At 43.8% G+C, this 20,526-nt stretch overlaps 1 protein-coding gene across 1 annotated transcript in view; it reads left to right on the top strand.

The window, feature by feature from the left end:
- The window catches only part of pelp1 (proline, glutamate and leucine rich protein 1), a 111,785-nt gene extending 92,488 nt beyond the window's left edge, over positions 1-19,297 (top strand). The window contains exons 16-19 of the mRNA XM_056300047.1: positions 1,066-1,168; positions 6,694-8,328; positions 10,619-10,915; positions 16,983-19,297. Coding sequence (XP_056156022.1) covers positions 1,066-1,168; positions 6,694-8,328; positions 10,619-10,915; positions 16,983-17,084 — 2,137 coding nt within the window. The 3' untranslated portion in view covers positions 17,085-19,297. The remainder of the gene's footprint in view (positions 1-1,065; positions 1,169-6,693; positions 8,329-10,618; positions 10,916-16,982) is intronic.
- Positions 19,298-20,526: the final 1,229 nt, after the last annotated feature.

The raw sequence follows: 20,526 nt of genomic DNA, 5'->3' as shown, positions 1-20,526 counted from the left end.
CTTACAGTCACAAATCATCCGTCTCCTTAATCAAATAAATCAGCTAAACAACAAATCCACACATACATATATATATATATATATAACTTTGTTAAACACTCAACAGTAGGGAAAGTGCTCAACAAGTAAGGAGCAAAATAATCCAATGAGTCAAGTAAATTCTTTATGAGACAGTACAAGCCTGTTTCATGCCATAAGCAATCATCAGCTGTCTAATTCAACAAAAATCTGAACCCTTTGGATAACTGTTCGTCAACCACTAAGTTAGGAACACATTTTGCTCTCTAACAATCTGCACTGTTGACTTGACGGTGACCATTCGCTTTCTGCCGTTCTCCAAAGCACAAGACCTAACAGCGTACATCCAAGCCCCACCCCTCTACCGGAGAATGGAATTTTGGTTGGCTATCATTTTAGAACATGCAAATTAAAACAAAGGAAAAAATAAATTGACTGATTAAGTTAGTCTGTTAGACTGACTACACGTGCTTGGTCCTGTACATATTAAGCAGACTATGCTCATTTGCATAAACTATAACCTTTTAACTTTAAAGATTGTGAATTTTCTGTTTTATCCTTCCATATATATTTTAACATATTTAAACATTATGAACTTCATTTTGAAACTCTTTGTATCCTAAATGAATTTTAACCTAATGTATATGAGTTTTAGGTGTCTAACTGAATTTTAGCCAGATGTCTCAATGCATTTTAGCCAGGGCTACACCTGTATTTGACTTTATACTCGGGGTTCTGCTAATACCATGGATCCCCTCCATAATGTTTTGCGCTATTGACACACTCATTCAAAAGAGAGATGATGTGTACGCATGTATGTATGCATATGTTGCTTTCACCTGTCAGTTTACATGTGTAGCACAACAGCTTGGTGGGTGTGGGGTATGAGCAACTAGTTTGTTTAAGCTTGGAAGCTAGACATAATTTGTGTTTGCTGCATCTAGCTGATAGTAAGGCTCTATGGTAGCCACAAGCTGATTAATCTCATCTTTTGAAACAGTTCTTCCTATATATGCCTCTACAAATTACCTGATCAATTTATTACAGATTGCTCCTTGCCCTGGTTCTGGTGCCATCACCAAGATGGCCCCCACCACTGTCGTGTGCTGTATCTATCCTCAGCCGTGGGCAGAGAGACCGCAGCCTCAAGGTGAGAGGACAGAAAAAAAATATGGTGAAGTGTGTATTGGTTTTTGTATATTGCTAGTTTGGTTAGAGCTGACACCAGCGACTCAACACAGAAGGTCAAGCTTTTTTTTCTTTCTTTTTTTTTTAAACAGCCTGAAAGTCCTTGGGTACCATGAAATGTGCTTAAAATTAGTTATTATTATTGATATCTATTCCAAAAATTATGCTTCGCTGTCTCTGCATCTTACTAAGCTGATTTTATAGGAACTCTGGTCTGATGTGATTACTGTGTGAGACAGTCCAGTCTTTCCCAGTGTGAGATTTACATGTTCAACAACAGTTAAAAGCATTACATTATGGTTATTAGTGAATTACTTTTTTTCTGATGAAATGTAATAATAAGTTAAATAGTTTTCTTTTAATTTGTAATTAAAGAGAGACTGACATGCCTTTTCTGAACACATTTTTTAACATTGGGAGTTTGAATCACAACCGAAAATAGGTGTAGTTTTAAGAATTCAAAGCTATTGGCTACTGTCTTCCTGGGTGGGTGGGGCTCGATACCGCTCGTCACTTGTTATTTACAAAAAATGTCGGAGAGCGAGAGGGAGATCCTCTGCGAGGATTACAGTTTTGAGGAGGAGGATTCTGTGATACAAATAACTGTTAGATTGATAAATTATAGATATTTAGATAAATAGATAGATAGATGGATAGATAGATAGATAGATAGATAGATAGATAGATAGATAGATAGATAGATAGATAGCAATACATCATACTAAGATCGATAATAAAGTGTCAGCAAAATAGCACAAACTCGAGCCAAGTAGCTAGCAGGAGGGGGTGAAAGAACGGCTTTGCCGTGGTTTTATAGCATCTTGCTATGGACACACCCTTTATGCAAATTGACTGGTGTCTACATATCCACCGGCACAATGTGACATTGGACACCATCTACAGTCAATCACAGATCTCTCTCGAGTGGCCACAGACGTGCTGTTTTGGCCACTGAATTTCTCCGTGGTCACATTCCAACTCGGAACATAGCCTATCAATAGGAATTTTCAGATTTTGAAGTCAGTATCACTTTAAGTAATTACTAATTTACACACTCCGGATGTCCGAGCTGCTCACCCTATCTCTAAGGCTGAGTCCAGACTCCCTACAGAGGAAACTCATTTCAACCGCTTGTATCCGCGATCTCACCCTTTCTCACCCTTTACCCAAAACTCGTGACCATAGGTAAGGGTTGGAACGAAGATTGACTGGTAAATTGAGAGCCTTGCCTTCCAACTGAGCTCCCTCTCACCACAACAGTCCAGTATAACGTCCCCATTACTGCTGATGCTGCACCAATCCGCCTGTCAATCTCCTGCTCCATCCTACGCTCACTCATGAACAAGACCCCGAGATACTTGAACTCCTTCACTTGAGGCAACAACTCACCTACAACATGGAGGGAGCAATTCACCATTTTCCGGTAGAGAACCAAACATGGCCTCAGACTTGGAGGTGCCGACTCTCATCCTGGTCATTTCACACTCAGCTGCAAACTGCCCCAGTGCGCGCTGGAGGTTGCGTTCTGACGAAGCCAAAAAAACCATATAATTTGCGAAGAGCAGGGATGCAATTCTGAGGTTCCCAAAATGGACACATTTCCTCACCTTGGCTGCGCCTTAAGATCCTGTCCATGAATATGTCACAAACAGAATTGGAGACAAGGGACAACCTTGGCGAAAAATGTGTTTCACTTTGTGCCAAGAATGCGGACACAGCTTTCACTTCGGTTATACAAGGACCGGATTGCTTGTAGCAACTTCCCCGGTACCCCATACTCTCACAGTACCCCCTACAGAGTGCCCCAGGATACACAGTCGTAAGCCTTCTCTGAGTCCACAAAACACATGTAGACTGGCTGGTCAAACTCCCATGCCTCCCTCAGCACTTCTGCAAGGGTAAAGACTTTGTTCACTGTTCCACGGCCAGGACACAATCTGCATTGTTCCTTCTGGATCAGAGATTTGACAGCCGGTCGGAGCCTCCTTTCCAGCACCCACTTTCCAAGGAAGGCTGAGAAGTGTGATGCCCCGATAATTGGAGCACACACCTGTTAACGATCTTACAGAAGAGCTATTACCCCGACACACCTCTAGGGGGCGCTACAATAAGCACATTCACGTTTTGGGTAATATCTCGGGCTCTGTATGAAATTGTTGAGAAATTCTTTTTTCCCTCTAATTCCTTGGAAGCTCCTGAATCTAACACATTCATTCCCACCAATTTCCGCCTCCACAATTTTCTGCCATTTTCAAAAAACCGAAAATGAAAGTAAAATGAACTAGTCTGACGCTGTTCATCCGATTCACATGAAATGTGGTATGCGTCATCTACAGACTATGCTGATAAAAATTTGTCGAAAGAATTTTGATATGTCATTCCATTTCGAAGTAACATGTCAATCAAAATTTAAGGTGTGGCCCACAGTGATTCTATTGCCTATATCTAGTGATTGTCCAAAGTTGTCATGCACAATCACCACAACATTCTTTGGAAGCATGCCAAATTTTGTGAAATTTCGTCCATAGGGGACGCTTCAGCTGACACATGTCAATATCTCAAAAATCGCTTGACTAGACTGTGAAATTATGTTGGTTGGTAAGCAGCTGCAATACTGCTTGGACCCTGTTAATCGCCGCTTGCGGCTATTTATTTTTTTTTTATCCCCCCCCCCCCTTTTTTTTCTTCTTTTTTTTTATCCCCAATTGAACCCGACCAATTACCACACTCTTCCGATCCATCCTGGTCATTGCTCTACCCCTTCTGCTGAGCTGGGGAGGGCTGCAGACTGCCACATGCCTCATCTGATACATGTGGAGTTGCCAGCTGCTTCTTTTCACCTGAAAGTGAGGAGTTTCGCCAGGGGGACGTAGTGCGTGGGAGGATCACGCTATTTCCCCCAGTTCCCCCTCCCTCCTGAACAGGCGCCCCGACTGACCAGAAGAGGCGCTAGTGCAGCATCCAGGGCACATCCCGTCATCTGGCTTCCCACCCCGAGACACAGCCAGTTGTGTCGGTAGGGACAACCCGACCAAGCCAGAGTTAACACGGGGATTCGAACCGGTGATCCCATTGTTGGTAGGCAACAGAATGGACCACTGTGCTACCAGAACACCCTACAATATGTACTTTAATTAAAGGTTTGAATACTCTTGGGTCTGTGGTGGTGTAGCAGTCTAAGCATCGGCTTTGTGTCGATGCAGTTGCCCACTGGGGACCGGGGTTCCCACCCCGGTCTCGTGAGATCCAACTATGGCCAGACTCGATGAAGCAGCAATAATTGGCAGCGCTGTCTTCAGCAGGGGGGTGGAGTCGGCTTGTGTTCGTCACATGAATGTGTCTCTGTGTGTGTCAGAAAAAGCAGTGGTTCGGCCTGGAGTCGCCTTGTCACGGAAGTGGGGAGACGTCTCCTTCGAGACTGCCGGCCGGAGAGATGCAGTTGGCAAATGCATGCAGTACGAGGGTGGTGTTTGAATTAAAAATAGGGATCGATTGGCCACTAAATTGGGAGAAAAGGGGAAAAATCAGAAATAAATGTATAAAAAAATTTTTGAAAACTCTTGCATTCAAACTCTACTAGTATACTTGTATCGAATACTTATGTTACAATATGTAACTTAAATAAAACAAACATGACAATCACATGTTATGAATGTAGTCTATGACATAATGCAATGCTGTCACTAGGAAACAAAGTAGCCAAACTCAATTTTCCCATTTGACAAAAGCTTTCCGTAATGTAGCTCAGCCTAATGATGATCTGGAAATGTCTGAAAAATTGACATTAATTAACAGTGCTCTATAAATAATCAATCATCCGACATTGCGTTTGCTGCTGATCTGATGTAATTCACACATAAGTTTTACCAGTCAGGATTTCATGCTACCGGCACCATTTAAACAGGTTTATTCACTGCTGTTGTGAGGCTGTGACAAGCAGCATGCTGGCACCCTATTGTAGCGGACCCAGTGACTAATCAGCTGAGCCATAATAACACTCTGGTCTTGACATCCTTTAAAAGGCAGCATAGCACAGTGGCCTTAAGCAGCGAATAGAATAGAATGGAATAGAATAGAATAGCATGTCCACGGTGAGAAGACAACCAGTGCACTCATCAGTGGCTTTGGTATGTTTGAATTTTCTGTATTACTTAAAATATTTTGCAGCATCAGCTTCAAGGTGGTTTCCCCCCTCTCTGGCCTTTTCTTCTTCACCTTTTCATGTTTGGAACCTCTATCCATTTCAGGATTGCTTTATTTTCGATTTGAACTTATAATGTTTAGTTTCCACTCGTTCTCTTGATTTGATTATTTCCCTGCTTGACGTCTGACATTACATGGATGGACACATCCACTCTAAGGGGTGGGGGGAGGAGAGGATAGCACTTCCTACACCTGCCTTACAGTAGCGTATTGACAATTGGAACTGTGTAACCCCCAATCAGATGGGCCTTTCCAACATCAAGTGGTCCACGGCTGGCAGGTCGACCCCCCCCCCCCCTTCCACTCACACACACATTTTTTTCCTACATTGCTGGCCTTCTGGCCCACTAGTGGGCCAACCCATCTGACATTTGCTAGAGTTGTCACATTGCCAGTCAAAGCCTTTCCCTGCTAGACTACTGCAATTCCCTTTTCACCTGCCTCAGCAAGTCGTCCCTGGACCGTCTACAAATTGCCCAGAACATTGCTGCAAGGCTTTTGACCAGGTCCAGCCGGACGACTCACATTACACCCATTTTATCTTTTTACATTTGCTCCCCATCAAGTTTAGGAATCATTTTTAAGGTTCTTGTTTTCACATAAAGAGCCCTGCATGGTCAGGCACCTGTGTACAGCTACGACCCACTCCATCATTTTATCACCAGTAGGTCGCTTGCGTCTTCTGACCAGGGCGTACTCGTCGTCTCTCAGTCTTGTTTGAAAACAAAAGGTGATCAAGCTCTTGACACTGGAACGCTCTACCTTCAGACACATGATCTGCGGTCTCTGTTGACGCCTTTAAAAATCAGCTGAAGACTCATTTATTGAACTGGCCTTTGTCTTGCCTCGTGCTATCTAGTGTTTGTAGTGTTGAGTGTTTATTGTCTTATTTTTAACAATATTACTCTTGTGAAGTACTTTGTGACCTTGCTTTGTAAAATATGCTATACTAAATAAACTTAACTTACTGTACATATGTAGGAGACATAGGCCTACATTCAGGTTTATTCACTTGAATAGATTTGATGGAAATGTATCTTGATTCACACTTATTAAATGTGTTCAGATGGATGTATGGATGAACACATGAGTAGTGTAATATCCTCTCCTCTCTTGATTTGCATGCTGTACAGTCATTGTTGCTGTTTCATTGGCAATATTTGTTAGGCCAAAGACACACCATATATTTTAAGTTACAAGCTGTTTTTCCGTGCTGCCAGCAATCAAACCAAACCATATTACATTCTACCAATTTAATCTGGTGTTCTTTCTCTCACTTTCCAGGTCTCCTCATTCTGCACTGAGGCTTTGACTATATGTAATTCACTCCTCCACCCACGCACCCCCTCCATCTGTCTTCCTCTACCTCCACTTACCCTAAAACCCACCCCCAGTGCCCCTGTCCTTCCTCCTACTCAGGGACCCCCTTCGGGGATCACTCTGCCTACCCTGCTTGGGGGCCCTTCCTCTGGTCCTCCGTTCCCCACCCGACAGACTCTCAGCCTTGGCCCCACATCACTGCTGGGCTCTTTAGAGAACCACCTCACCCTGGCTCCTACAGGACTACCAAGCCAGGGTCCTACACCTGGTGAGATGCTCCTCTCCCCCCATGTTCACCAACCAGACCTAACTGGACTCGGACAGCCAGAGGGGCAGAGACCTGTTTTTGTGCGTTATGATAAAGAGGAAGCAGAGGATGTGGACATCTCCCTGGCAAGTGATTCCGACGACAGCGTGGTCATCGTTCCTCCAGGAATGTTGAGTATGGAGAACCCACAGGATGACATTGCAGCAGCAGCAACAGCAAACTCAGGAATGCAAAACCCGGCTTCCACTGCACTTGGGGGGACCAGTATTCCATTACCAGGGGGGGAATCTGGGGTGACCGGAGTTGTTACCACAACAGCAACAACAGCTGTCGATGGGATTTCACTTCCTAACAATCTCTCCGCCACCTCTTCCCTCCTCACCACCTGTGCCACCACGCCAATCAGCTCATTTCCTTCTTCTAGCACTTCTCTGGTCTCCCTTGTTCCACCTCTGAATTCCACTACTCTCAGTGTTCCTCACAGTGGTTTAGGGGAGTCGTTGTCAGGGGGACCTCAGCTCCAGCAGATGCTGTTGCAATCCTCCACACAAGTCCAACCTAGTCCAGTGAGTTTACCATTACAGATGCACCAGCTTCAGAGCCAGCTGACCCAGCATGGCAGACATCTCCACCCACACCACCAACACCAACCACAACAGACTAGCAATGAAGACTCTGCTGTGATAAACATTAACAGCTCAGATGATGAAGAGGAGGAAGAGGATGACATTGAGGATGATGATGAGCTGGGTGACGAGGAAGAAGAGGAGGAGGAGGAAGAGGAGGAAGGGAGTGATTTTCAAGAAGACTTTTATGATGGGGAGGAATATGAGGACTATGATGAAGAAGATGGGGGCGGGCTGGAGGAAGAAGAGGAGGAGGAGGATGGGGATGTTCCGCCACTGGAGGGGGCAGAAGACAGTAGGAGAGAGGTGGGGCTGGAGGAGGGGAACATCCCCCAACCAGCAGTGGATAAAGAAGGCATAAAGGGGTGCAGGGTGGAGGGAGAATCAGAAGGAGGGATCGAGGAAATCCAAACCAACAGTGCGGCATTTAGAGAAGAAGGGGTAAAACATCAGGAGGTGGAAAGCATTGGAGTCCTGGAGAAAGCAAGGGAAGGTGAGGGTGAAGAGGATGAGAGTGAAAGGATGGATGACCCCACAATGCCTCAGATCCTGTGTGTCACAGGGGGAGCGCTGGAAGAAAGGGAAGAGATGGCTCCAGGTAAAGGGGCAGTGCAGCTGGAGGAAGGACAGCCATGGGTGCAGGGAGCTAATAGTGCAGAGCCTGTTGTCTCCTTGGATGAAGACACAGACGATAAAAATCAACAGGTAATTGAATTTCAAAATGTTGTTTTTTTTAGTCTGTCTTTTTAAATGTAGTGTCTTGCTTGGGTGATATTTTTAAGTGTATATTGGGGCTTAAGTAGTATATAATATTAAATAGTGATTTCATTGTCACCATTCAAATGTACTGCAAACCATCTCCAGTAGCCTTGGCATTGGTTTGAGTCATAAACCAAAAAGACTAATGGACAGAGATGTCTTCATTATGTTAATATATTAAATTGAGGTACCACAAGCAAACACTGTAGATGCAGCTGTTGGGACCGTGAGCAAGACACTTCAACCTAATACTGACCCGGGTGGCATACAAATGATGAATTCAGTAGTTACTAATACTTAAGTAATGGTTCATAGTGCGTAGTTCTTGTAAAGTGTTACCCAAAAATTGTAGTTTTAATATTTCATGGACACAGCCTTGGCCCAGCCTTACTGTCAGAGGCCCAGCACATGAACGTTCAAGATTTTTTTTCTTAAGTTGTTTTGTCTGTTTTTGTGGAAATAGTGGCAAACATCATTTAAGGTCATTTTTGGCTGATATACAACCAAAATAGTAATTTAGGCCTACTTTGAAGCTAATTTTACAGTTATTTTCCTTGTCACAAAGTTGAGTCAGTTCATCTGGACATATGAACTGATTCAACGTTCTGTGATTTCTTACCAGGACTACAGCATAAAAACACTGGTTTTCCTGATGTTTCTGATGTAGCAAGCTGTTTCTGTCCAGACCTCACCCTCACCCTAACCCAAGCAATCCAGGCCCCATACATATAGTAATGGTCCGCAGGTCAGCAATATGTAAAGGTGACTAAACTAACAAAATAACTTGCATGAAATGAGTCACCACATCACGTGACTCTGACAGTCGTGTAACATGGATGCAGGCTCCAACAACATTGGCTGTAAGTTGAAATGTTAATATGAAACATTTTTGGTTCAGAAACGTCAAGATTTTAACGTATCCATTGTTTGTAGAAATGTAAAATGCCAACATTTTAACATAGCCATGGCGACTGGGTTGCCTCTCTTCTGAAAACTGAAGAGAATGTCCCAGGTGAAATACACGACTTTAACTGTTCAGTCCAGCATGAAACAAGTAGGAGATGCACCCGTTGTAAATGCATGGGTTTAAATGTCCTTCTGTGTAACATGAAAAAAGTCAGACAATCGTGTTCTGGGACACGATACAGTAGATTCATTTTTTTTTATTATGAGCATGAAAAAGTGCGATACCAGGTTGAATTATAACTGGATAAAACTTGAGATTCTCCCCTGGATTTGTGGTGAGCTTTCCATCAGTTCCACAGACTGTATGTGTCTGGGTGCCAAGTGCACTACCATTGCTATGGACATGGAGAAGTGCACTACCCTTATGTAATGGACATGGACAAGTGCACTGCCATTATGTAATGGAAATGGAGAAGTGCACTACCATTGTGTTACGGACATGGAGAAGTGCACTACCATTATGTAATGGACATGGACAAGTGCACTGCCATTATGTAATGGACATGGACAAGTGCGCTGCCATTATGTAATGGAAATGGAGAAGTGCACTACCATTATGTAATGGACATGGAGAAGTGCACTACCATTATGTAATGGAAATAGAGAAGTGCACTACCATTATGTAATGGACATGGAGAAGTGCACTACCATTATGTAATGGACATGGAGAAGTGCACTACCATTATGTAATGGACATGGACAAGTGCACCGCCATTATGTAATGGACATGGACAAGTGCACTGTCATTACGTAATGGACATGGACAAGTGCGCTGCCATTATGTAATGGACATGAACAAGTGCACTGCCATTATGTAATTGACATGGACAAGTGCACTGCCATTATTTTATAGACATGGACAAGTGCACTGCCATTATGTAATTGACATGGATAAGTGCACTGACATTATTTTGTAGACATGGACAAGTGCACTGCCATTATGTTATAGACATGGACAAGCCAACATAGAACATGCAGGTAGTATTCCGTGCAGGTGAGGCCATAACAGTGTTAATGCAATAAGCAGTGTAAAGGGAGGCTGGTTTGTCACTGAACTGAGTAGAAAGCATTTGTCATGAAGAAAGATCGACTCAAAAATGTTTTAATTTGCATACAACCTAAATAACTTTACCGTAACAGTTTGATTCCAAACTAATGTTAATGATTTTATTTTGGGTCCACTGAAAAATAGTGAATGAAAATAATAGAAATGGGACACTGTCCCCAGAAACATGCAGATTTCAACAAAAGTTATATGTCTACTCAACAGGAGCAAGGGGCCGAGCATGCACTGGGAGCCAGCATGAGTGACAGCCAGTCACCCAGTCGACAACAGGAACAAGCAATCAAACCAGAAAGTGATGCAGCAGCTGCAGATTCAGAGAGCTCAGCAGCACTGAGCAAACAAGAGGGTGTGCGAGAGAAAAAAAGAAAAGCAGAACAGATGGAAGAGGAAGAAGAGGGAGGTGGACAAGGGGGGGATGGTGAAGATGGGAAAGGAATTAAGAGGAACAGAGAAGAGCAGAATCAGGAAGAAGAGGAGCAAAGCACTGAGAAAAAGAAAAAGGTAGGCCGACGCCTATATGCCTGTGTTCAGTCGCAAACACCAGGTGCTGAATGTATATACCATGCATACATGGGAAAATTGTACTTAGGCCGCATGTTTAAAATTCCACGGGTGGTGAGTCCGCGGTGATGTAGCAGTCTAAGCATCGGCTTTGTGTCGATGCAGTTGCCCACTGGGGACCGGGGTTCGCGCCTCAGTCTTGTCAGATCCGACTATGGCCGGACTTGATGAAGCAGCGATAATTGGCAATGCTGTCTTCGGCAGGGGGACGGAGTCGGCTTGTGTTCGTCCCATGAATGCACCTCTGTGTGTGTCGGAAAAAGCAGTGGTTCAGCCTGGAGTCGCCTTGTCACAAAAGTGGGGAGGCGTCTCCTTCGAGACTGCCGGCCGGAGAGATGCAGTTGGCGAACACATGCAGTACGAGGGTGGGTGTTCGAATTAAAAATAGGGATCGATGGGCCACTAAATTAGGAGAAATCAGAAATAAATTTCTTAAAAAAAAACAAAACTGCTGCCTTAACCTCATCATTTGTCCTACTGATTTCGCTGTTTTCTGTGCTGAGTTCACTTATCACTAGATTCTTTCACATACAACTCTTGTGTTGTGTAGGCAGTCTTTTGTTCCTAGTTGGTTACTAGCTTCGAGCTTAGCCTAGCTTAGCAGTTAGCTCTGTTGCATTTGTAGTCAATGCAGCCTCACTAAAACAATTATGTTTGGTGACTGTTCTATAGTTACAGATAGGTTGTCTATTAGAGAGATGTGTCCATGAGTTAGAGCAACTTTTTCGGCTAGGATTACGTTAGATGTGACAGGCGCTCCAGATAACCTTAGCCCCGGGCCTGACAGCAGACCTGCTATTGTTAGCACTAGCTCAACCTTGTCGGCAGATGCAGCGGAGTTTGTCTGTTTACCTGCGTGGGAAGGCTCGCAAGAGCAAGCCACCGGTCATGTGGCCTGGTCTGCAGTCACCTCTCCCAACTGCAAACTGGTTTTCACTGCTCACCAGCCCTGTTGGTAGTCCTATGGGCCAGTGCGACTCTCCCACTCCTGTTGACAGAATAAAGCAATGCACACTAGTGATAAGAGCCTCCGTTACCTGCAATTTTGGATTAGCTTCACCAGCCTTGGTTCACTGTTTACCCAAGGCCAGAGTCTCTGACATAGAGGACAATGTTACAGTGCTGGCATCACAGAGGGAGAGTTGGGAACCCAGGCACACAGCACCACTACTTTCAGTACTTTTTACTTTTTTACTACAAGTACCCGGGGGTGTATATAGACAGTAAACTAGACTGGGCTAAGAACACTGATGCCCTCTACAAGAAGGGACAGCACCGTCTCTACTTTTTGAGGAGACTGAGGTCCTTCAACATCTGCCAGACAATGCTCAGGATGTGGCATGAGTCTGTGATGGCCAGTACTCTCCTGTTTGCTGTTGTGTGTTGGGGCAGCAGGTTGAGGGTAGCAGTTACAAACAGCCTCAATAAACTGATCCACAAGGCCGGTGACGTTGTGGGGGTGGAACTGGATTCTCTGGCGGCGGTTTCTGAGAGGAGGACGCTGTTGAAATGATGTGCCATCATGGGCAATGTCTCCCACCCACTCCATGACATGCTGGTTGGGCACAGAAGTACTTTTAGTGATAGACTCATTCTGCCAAAAAGCACCACAGAGCGCCACAGCAGGTCATTCCTGCCTGTGGCCATCAAACTTTACACCTCATCTCTCCAGACTCAGACTGTCAGATACTCGGAGTTTGGACTGGCGCTGTTGGGTTTATTTGTGCTGCTTGTTGTGTGCTGTGGTAGTGCAGTATAGATAGGGTGTTATGTGCACCATGCTTGTTGATATATTTTGTTCTTGTTTCTATTTCTTATTTCTTGTCTTTTATTTCTATTTGTTTCTGTTTTTCTTGTTTCTATTTTCTTATCTTGTATCTTGTTAGATTTTAGTTATTAGAGAGTGAGTGTCTGTAATAGAAGCCAATTTCCCCTTTTTTTCTTTTTCTTTTTGTTGTTTGTTTATGGTTGTGTAGTGCATTCTTCGTGCCGGTCCCAAGCCCGGACAAATGGGGAGGGTTGCGTCAGGAAGGGCATCTGGCGTAAAATCTTTGCCAAATCAAATATGCGGATCATAAATAAGATTTCCATACCGGATCGGTCGAGGCCCGGGTTACCAACGACCGCCACCGGTACTGTTAACCAGCAGGGTGTCGGTGGAAACTATGCTACTGTTGGGCACAGGAGAAGGAGAGGGGGAAGGTATGTCCAGAGGCAGCTAGAAAGGAGGAAGGGTAGGCGTGTGGAGGTGAGAGTTGGAACTTTGAATGTTGGCATTATGACTGGTAAAGGGAGAGAGCTGGCTGGCATGATGAAAAGAAGAAAGGTAGGCATACTGTGTGTGCAAGAGACCAGGTGGAAGGGGAGTAAGGCCAGGAGTATCGGAGGTGGGTTCAAACTCTTCTACCATGGTGTGAATGGGAGGAGTAATGGGGTAGGGGTAATTCTGAATGAAGAGTATGTCAAGAGCGTGCTGGAGGTGAAGCGAGTGTCAGACAGAGTGATGAATATGAAGCTGGAAATTGAAGGTTTATTGCTGAATGTTATCAACGCATATGCCCCGCAAGTTGGGTGTGAGATGGACAAAAAAGAAGAATTCTGGAGTGAGTTGGACAATATGGTGGAGAGGGTACCCAAGGAGGAGAGAGTGGTGATTGGAGCGGACTTCAATGGACATGTTGGTGAAGGGAACAGAGGTGATGAGGAGGTGATGGGAAGGCATAGAATCAAGGAGAGAAATGTGGAAGGACAGATGGTGGTCGATTTTGCGAAAAGGATGGAAATGGCTGTGGTGAATACATATTTCAAGAAGAGGGAGGAACACAGGGTGATATACAAGAGTGGAGGAAAGTGCACACAGGTGGACTATATCCTATGTAGAAGGCACGATCTAAAAGGGATTGGAGACTTCAAGATGATGACAGGGGAGAATGTAGCTAGGCAGCATTGGATGCTGGTTTGTAGGATGACTTTGGAGACCAAGAAGAGAAAGCGAGTGAAGACACAGCCGAAGATCAAATGGTGGAAGTTGAAGAAGGAAGACTGTTGTGTGGAGTTCAGGCAGGAGTTAAGACAGGCACTGGGTGGTAGTGAAGAGTTGCTGGATGGCTGGGCAACCACTGCAGGAATAGTGAGGGAGACAGCTAGGAAGGTACTTGGTGTGTCATCAGGACAGAGGAAGGAAGACAAGGAGACTTGGTGGTGGAATGAGGAAGTACAGCAAATTATACGGAGGAAAAGGTTGGCAAAGAAGAAGTGAGAGAGTCAGAGAGATGAAGAAAGTAGATAGGAGTACAAGAAGATGCAGCGTAAAGCAAAGAGAGAGGTGGCAAAGGCAAAGGAAAAGGCATATGGTGAGTTGTATGAGAGGTTAGACACTAAGGAAGGAGAAAAGGACTTGTACCGATTGGCTAGACAGAGGGACCGAGCTGCAAAGGATGTGCAGCAAGTTAGGGCGATCAAGGATAGAGATGGAAATGTGCTGACAAGTGAGGAGAGTGTGCTAAGAAGGTGGAAGGAGTACTTTGAGGGGCTGATGAATGAAGAAAATCAGAGAGAGAGAGAGAGAGAGAGAGAGAGAGAGAAGGTTGGATGATGTAGGGATAGTGAATCAGGAAGTTCCGTGGATTAACAAGGAGGAAGTGAGGGCAGCTATGAAGAGGATGAAGAGTGGAAAGGCAGTTGGTCCTGATGACATACCTGTGGAGGCATGGAGATGTTTAGGAGAGATGGCAGTGGAGTTTTTAACTAGATTGTTTAACACAATCTTGGAAAGCGAGAGGATGCCTGAGGAGTGGAGAAGAAGCATACTGGTACCGATTTTCAAGAACAAGGGCAATGTGCAGAACTGTAACAACTACAGAGGTATAAAGTTGATCAGCCACAGCATGAAGATTTGGGAAAGAGTAATAGAAGCTAGGTTAAGAGGAGAGGTGATGATCAGCGAGCAGCAGTATGGTCTCATGCCACGAAAGAGCACCACAGATGTGATGTTTGCTTTGAGAATGTTGATGGAGAAGTATAGAGAAGGTCAGAAAGAGTTGCACTGTGTCTTTGTAGATTTAGAGAACGCATACGACAGGATGCCGAGAGAGGAGGTGTGGCATTGTATGAGGAAGTCAGGAGTTGCAGAGAAGTATGTAGGAGTGGGGCAGGATATGTATGAGGGAATTGTGACAATGGTGAGGTGTGTGGTTGAAATTACAGATGGGTTCAAGGTGGAGGTGGGATTACATCAAGGATCGGCTCTGAGCCCTTTCTTGTTTGCAATGGTGATGGACAGGTTGACGGACAAGATCAGGCAGGAGTCTCCATGGACGGTGATGTTCACGGATGACATTGTGATCTGTAGCGAGAGTAGGGTGCAGGTTGAGGAGAACCTGGAGAGGTGGAGGTATGCACTGGAGAGAAGAGGAATGAAAGTCAGTAGGAGCAAGATGGAATACCTATGCTTGAATGAGAGGGAGGACAGTGGAATGGTCAGGATGCAAGGAGTGGAGATGACAAAGGCATTTGAGTTTAAATACTTGGGGTCAGCTGTCCAAAGTAACGGGGAGTGCAGAAGAGAGGTGAAGAAGAGAGTGCAGGCAGAGTGGAGTGGGTGGAGAAGCGTGTCAAGTGATTTGCGACAGAAGGGTACCAGCAAGAGTTAAAGGGAAGGTTTACAAGATGGTAGTGAGACCAGCTATGTTGTATGGTTTGGAGACAGTGGCACTGATGAAAAGACAGGAGGAGGAGCTGGAGGTGGCAGAGTTGAAGATGCTAAGATTTTCACTGAGAGTAACGAAGAAGGACAAGATTAGGAACGATTATATTAGAGTGACCGCTCAGGTTGGACGGTTTGGAGACAAAGCAAGAGAGGCAAGATTGAGATGGCTTGGACATGTGTGGAGGACAGATGCTGGGTATATTGGGAGAAGGATGCTGAAATAGAGCTGCCAGGAAAGAGGAGAAGAGGAAGGCCAAAGAGGAGGTTTATGGATGTGGTGAGGGAAGACATGCAGGTGGCTGGTGTGACAGAGGAAGACGCAGAAGACAGGAAGAAATGGGAAACGGATGATCCGCTGTGGCGACCCCTAATGGGAGCAGCCGAAAGTAGTAGTAGTAGTAGTTTATGGTTGTGTGGTTTGTTTGTTTTCTGAGTTTTGGTGTTTAGCAATGGGTCAATTGTCACTTTTTTGTGGTGTGTCTTTGTAAAGGGAATGTGTACTTTTTACCCTTTTTGAATGCTCTGATTAAACAGGTGTATTTTTTTGCAAATCCCAGTTTAAAAAAACAAAACCCAATTTCCCCTTGGGGATGAATAAAGTATTCTGATTTTGATTCTGATTCAGCAGCATTGTTATTCATGTCGGCACCAATAAGGCTAAGATGAAGCAATCAGAGATCATACAAGCTGCCTCGTCAGAACGCTTGAGTTTGCTGGAAACCAGAATCAGAATGCTTTATTCATCCTGAGGGCAAATTGGATCCTATTACAGACACTAGTAAAGAAAGCTCTAGTAAAGAAAAGCTAACAAGATGTAAGATAACGAGAAAATAGAAATAAGAAAAACAGAAATAAATAGAAATAGAAGATAAAATAAGAAATAGAAATAATAAAAATTTTAAACATATGTGCACCATGCTCCAACATAAAAGACCCTATCTTTACTGTATTACTGCAGCATGAAACAAATAGCCGACAGGGTAAAAGAAGTGGAAGGGCCAGGCTAGTGACTGTTGACCCAATGTCTGACACTCTGAGAGAGGAGTTGTAAAGTCTGATGGCCACAGGCAGGAACGACCTCCTGTGGCGCTCTGTAGTGCATTTCGGATATGTGTCTGTGTAAATACACACAGTTTTATACATTTAGCCCCTGGACTGGTTGTGAAACTGTATATAATGCTAGAGAGTTAATTTGTAGTTGTCTGGAAATATTGTATTCCCCCCAGCCATCCAATTATTTAAGATGTTTTCACTAAGACTACATTTTCAGTTTTCTCTCTATCTCTATCCTTGTCCCAGCTTGATGATGAAGCGATGGAGTCAATGCTGGCTGACTTCATAGCCTGTCCACCTGATGATGAAGAGGGTGCCTCTGGATCCAACCCCTCAGAAACCAAGTGAACCAGACTGATTCAGTCTGACGGTCATGTTGACATGACTGCTCATCTTGATTTAACTTGTTTGGTCTGATCTAGTCATGTTCACTGTTGAACTCATCTACAAAAACGGTTTGATTTCACATTCTGTCCATCAGTTTATTGTATCTTAATCTACCCAGACCTAATAAAGATGATGTCTTTATCAGCATGCAGGCACTGCGGTGTAGTAATGAAGGTCTCAGACAGAGAGCCTGATGTATTTAGCATGGCTCCTGAAAGCTTTCTAACAATTCAGTCTCATGTTGTTGTATCTGTAACTTGTTCCACTAATAATGTTCATACTGTAATGCTGAAGTGTTTTCTCTCCTAGCCAGTCTCCTTGTTATCTGCTACATGAAATAAGTGGTGTAGGTCAAAGTTGGACCAAATTTCATATATTAACTTTTAAAGCACCATTTTGATGATGGGGACTTGACAAACATACTGCCTTACTGAGTGTTCAACCTGGTATATTTACACTTGTTCAGAGCATAGTTGGTGAAAGCCTGTTGTGGATATAGCAGATAATGCTAAAACACTGTTATGGATATAGCAGATAATGCTAAAATACTGTTCGTGACAAACCCATGGTGATACCTCATATGAGATCCTCCTGCTGATTCATTATTTTTGAGTCAACTTTATTCAGTTTAACCCAAAAGATACTTGTTATATGTGGGTACCAGATAGAACTTGTGTGAAGGATGGGGATTTCATTAATGTGCTGAAGTCACATTGCCTAGCCTATGTTATGGCGTGTTCACGTTCCTGTCTGTCAGGCTAGTTTTAAGGCATGGGGTTAAGAAGCTAGCCTACGTTATGACGTGTTCATGTTCCTGCCTGTCAGGCTAGTTTATAGCATGGAGTTAAGAAACTAGCCTACGTTATGATGTGTTCATGTTCCTGTCTGTCAGGCTAGTTTTACAGCATGGGGTTAAGAAGCTAGCCTACGTTATGGCATGTTCATGTTCCTCTGTCTGTCAGGCTAGTTTTAAGGCATGGGGTTAAGAAACTAGCTACCCAGACCTGGACATTCATTCTGTCACGTTACATCCACTCCAACAGGGAGATGCAGGTGTTTAGAATTTAACTGGGAGGTCCAAAGGAATTGAATCGGGTGCAACTGGACTTGGTATGTATCCGTGAAGATGTTTCACCTCTCATCCAAGAGGCTTCCTCAGTTCGTGCCTTTCTGACTAGACCAAGCACGAACACAAATTCTGAGTCTCATCACCAGCCAGTCAGACTAGCTTGGTCTAGTCAGAAAGGCACGAACTGAGGAAGCCTCTTGGATGAGAGGTGAAACATCTTCACGGATATATACCAAGTCCAGTTGCACCCGATTCAATTCCTTTGGATAACCATGACCTGGATGAATGAGAACATTCACAGACATTAACTGGGAGGCTTTTTTCTTTTCCCATAGCTTTTCTGTAAACACACCCACAGAGAGTAGTGATCCTGCATTTTTGTATTTGTTCATTCTGGTGTTTTGTCCAACAGGTTTTCTTTTTCCTTTTCTTTTTTACCTTACTATTTTGTTGTTTCTATTTTTGTTTGTTACAAAAGAAATAAACACAGTGATAATGTAAAGCACACTGGTTAATGTCACACCACTTGTTTAACCCCTGCTCCCACTGCCCACTCACATTCACAGCACATAAATAATCCAGTGCGTGAAGCGAATTCTTTATGCAACAGTACGAGCCTGTTTCATACCATAAGCCACCATCAGCTGTCAATAAAGCTGCGCGGGAAAGAAGGAAAGAAAGGCGGAACACAGCAGAGTTACGACACTCGCTGAGCTCGCCGCCACTCCGTCACGTGGTTCATGTACGCGTCAATACTTCCAAAAAATCCCGCGCTGCAGCGAGTGCGACATTAAATACATGAAACCGTTATTTTTACGTTTAACCGTTTTTACGTGTATTGCTTATCCTTTAATGTTAACTTGATATGTGGACTGGCGGAGTGACAACTTCATAAATTACTTATTAGGGGTCCAAGCAGCGATAGCTGCGGGAACCCTATTGTTTTTTACTAATGTAAGGATTTTTTTTATATTATTATTAATTAATATTATTATTGTTTCCACAGGTCGCCACCATAAGTGCATTTACGTTTTTGTATCTCGGGCTGTGTATGGAATTTTTGAGAAATTCTTTTTTTTCCTCCGATTCCGTGGAAGCTCCCGAATCTAACGCACCCATTCGCACCCATTTCCGCCTGCCAAATTTCCCGCCATTTAATAAAAAACCCGGATGTGGAAGTAAAATCAGCTAGTCTGAGGCTGTTCATCCGATTCGCATGAAATTTGGTGTGCGTCATCTCCACACAATGCTGATAAAAAGTTGTCGAAAGAATGTTGATGTCTTTCCGTTGCAAAGTTACATGTCAATCAAAATTGAAGGTTTGGTCCATAGTGATTCCATTGCCAATATCTAGTGATGTGGTTGTCCAAACTTAACGAAACTTGTCACGCACAATCACCGCAACATTCTTTGGAAGCACGCCTTATGTTATGAAATTTCGTCCATAGGGGACGCTACAACTAACACGTCAATATCTCAAAAACCGCTCAAGCTAAAAATTGGAAATTTGGTATACTTACACTTGGACCCATTTGGCTACATTGCCCAAAATGCCGATTGGCTGTATTACCAAAATGGCCGCCAAAGAGCCAATCAAAATTCAGTAGCTAATATTTGCTAGTGTGAATGGCCGATCTTCATGAAACATGACAATCTTACTCTTTGTAGCAAATAGAAGCCATGTACCAAATATGAAACATATCAGACACATGGGGGCGCTACAATAAGCACATTTACGTTTTGGGTCATGTAATGACCTACTTTTCACTCTCACAGATAACACCGTTTCTGAATTAGCCGTGGAACTTCGGCATGTTTATTTCGCTCCATGCATAACGTGCACATAATTCGACTGACCCTCGTCTACCTTCCCGCTCCCGTGGCTGCTCTGTTTACATCCCATAATTCCCTGTGTCCTTAAAGGTGTATTCCCCTAATACTGAACATCACAGGTCATATGTCGGATTCCATATGGAATTTCTGAGAAATTATTTTCTCATCTGATTAATTGAAAGCTCCCGAATCTAACACACCCATTCCTGCCAAATGCCCGCCTGCAAAATTGTCAGGTGCAATACTGCTTGGACCCCATGAATCGCCGCTTGCTGCTTTATTATCAGATTTATCTTTTTGAGGGAAAGCGTTCCTTCGTTCATATTAGAATACACTATGTTAGCACACATTACATAACTAAGTTTCCTGTAGTAGTGGGCTTTATTTTAACCATCAATCAACCTCCCTTTACATTACCGTTGTTAATATCAACGGTTTTAGACATACACTACCCATCAGCTATGTTATTGGGTTCGATTTATTTGCATTGTACATCACTTA

The sequence above is a fragment of the Lampris incognitus genome, chromosome 20 (genome assembly GCF_029633865.1).
Source record: "Lampris incognitus isolate fLamInc1 chromosome 20, fLamInc1.hap2, whole genome shotgun sequence".
In the NCBI taxonomy this organism is placed as follows: domain Eukaryota; kingdom Metazoa; phylum Chordata; class Actinopteri; order Lampriformes; family Lampridae; genus Lampris; species Lampris incognitus.
Note: the sequence above shows the minus strand (reverse complement) of the source record. Positions and strands in the feature narration are given on the sequence as shown.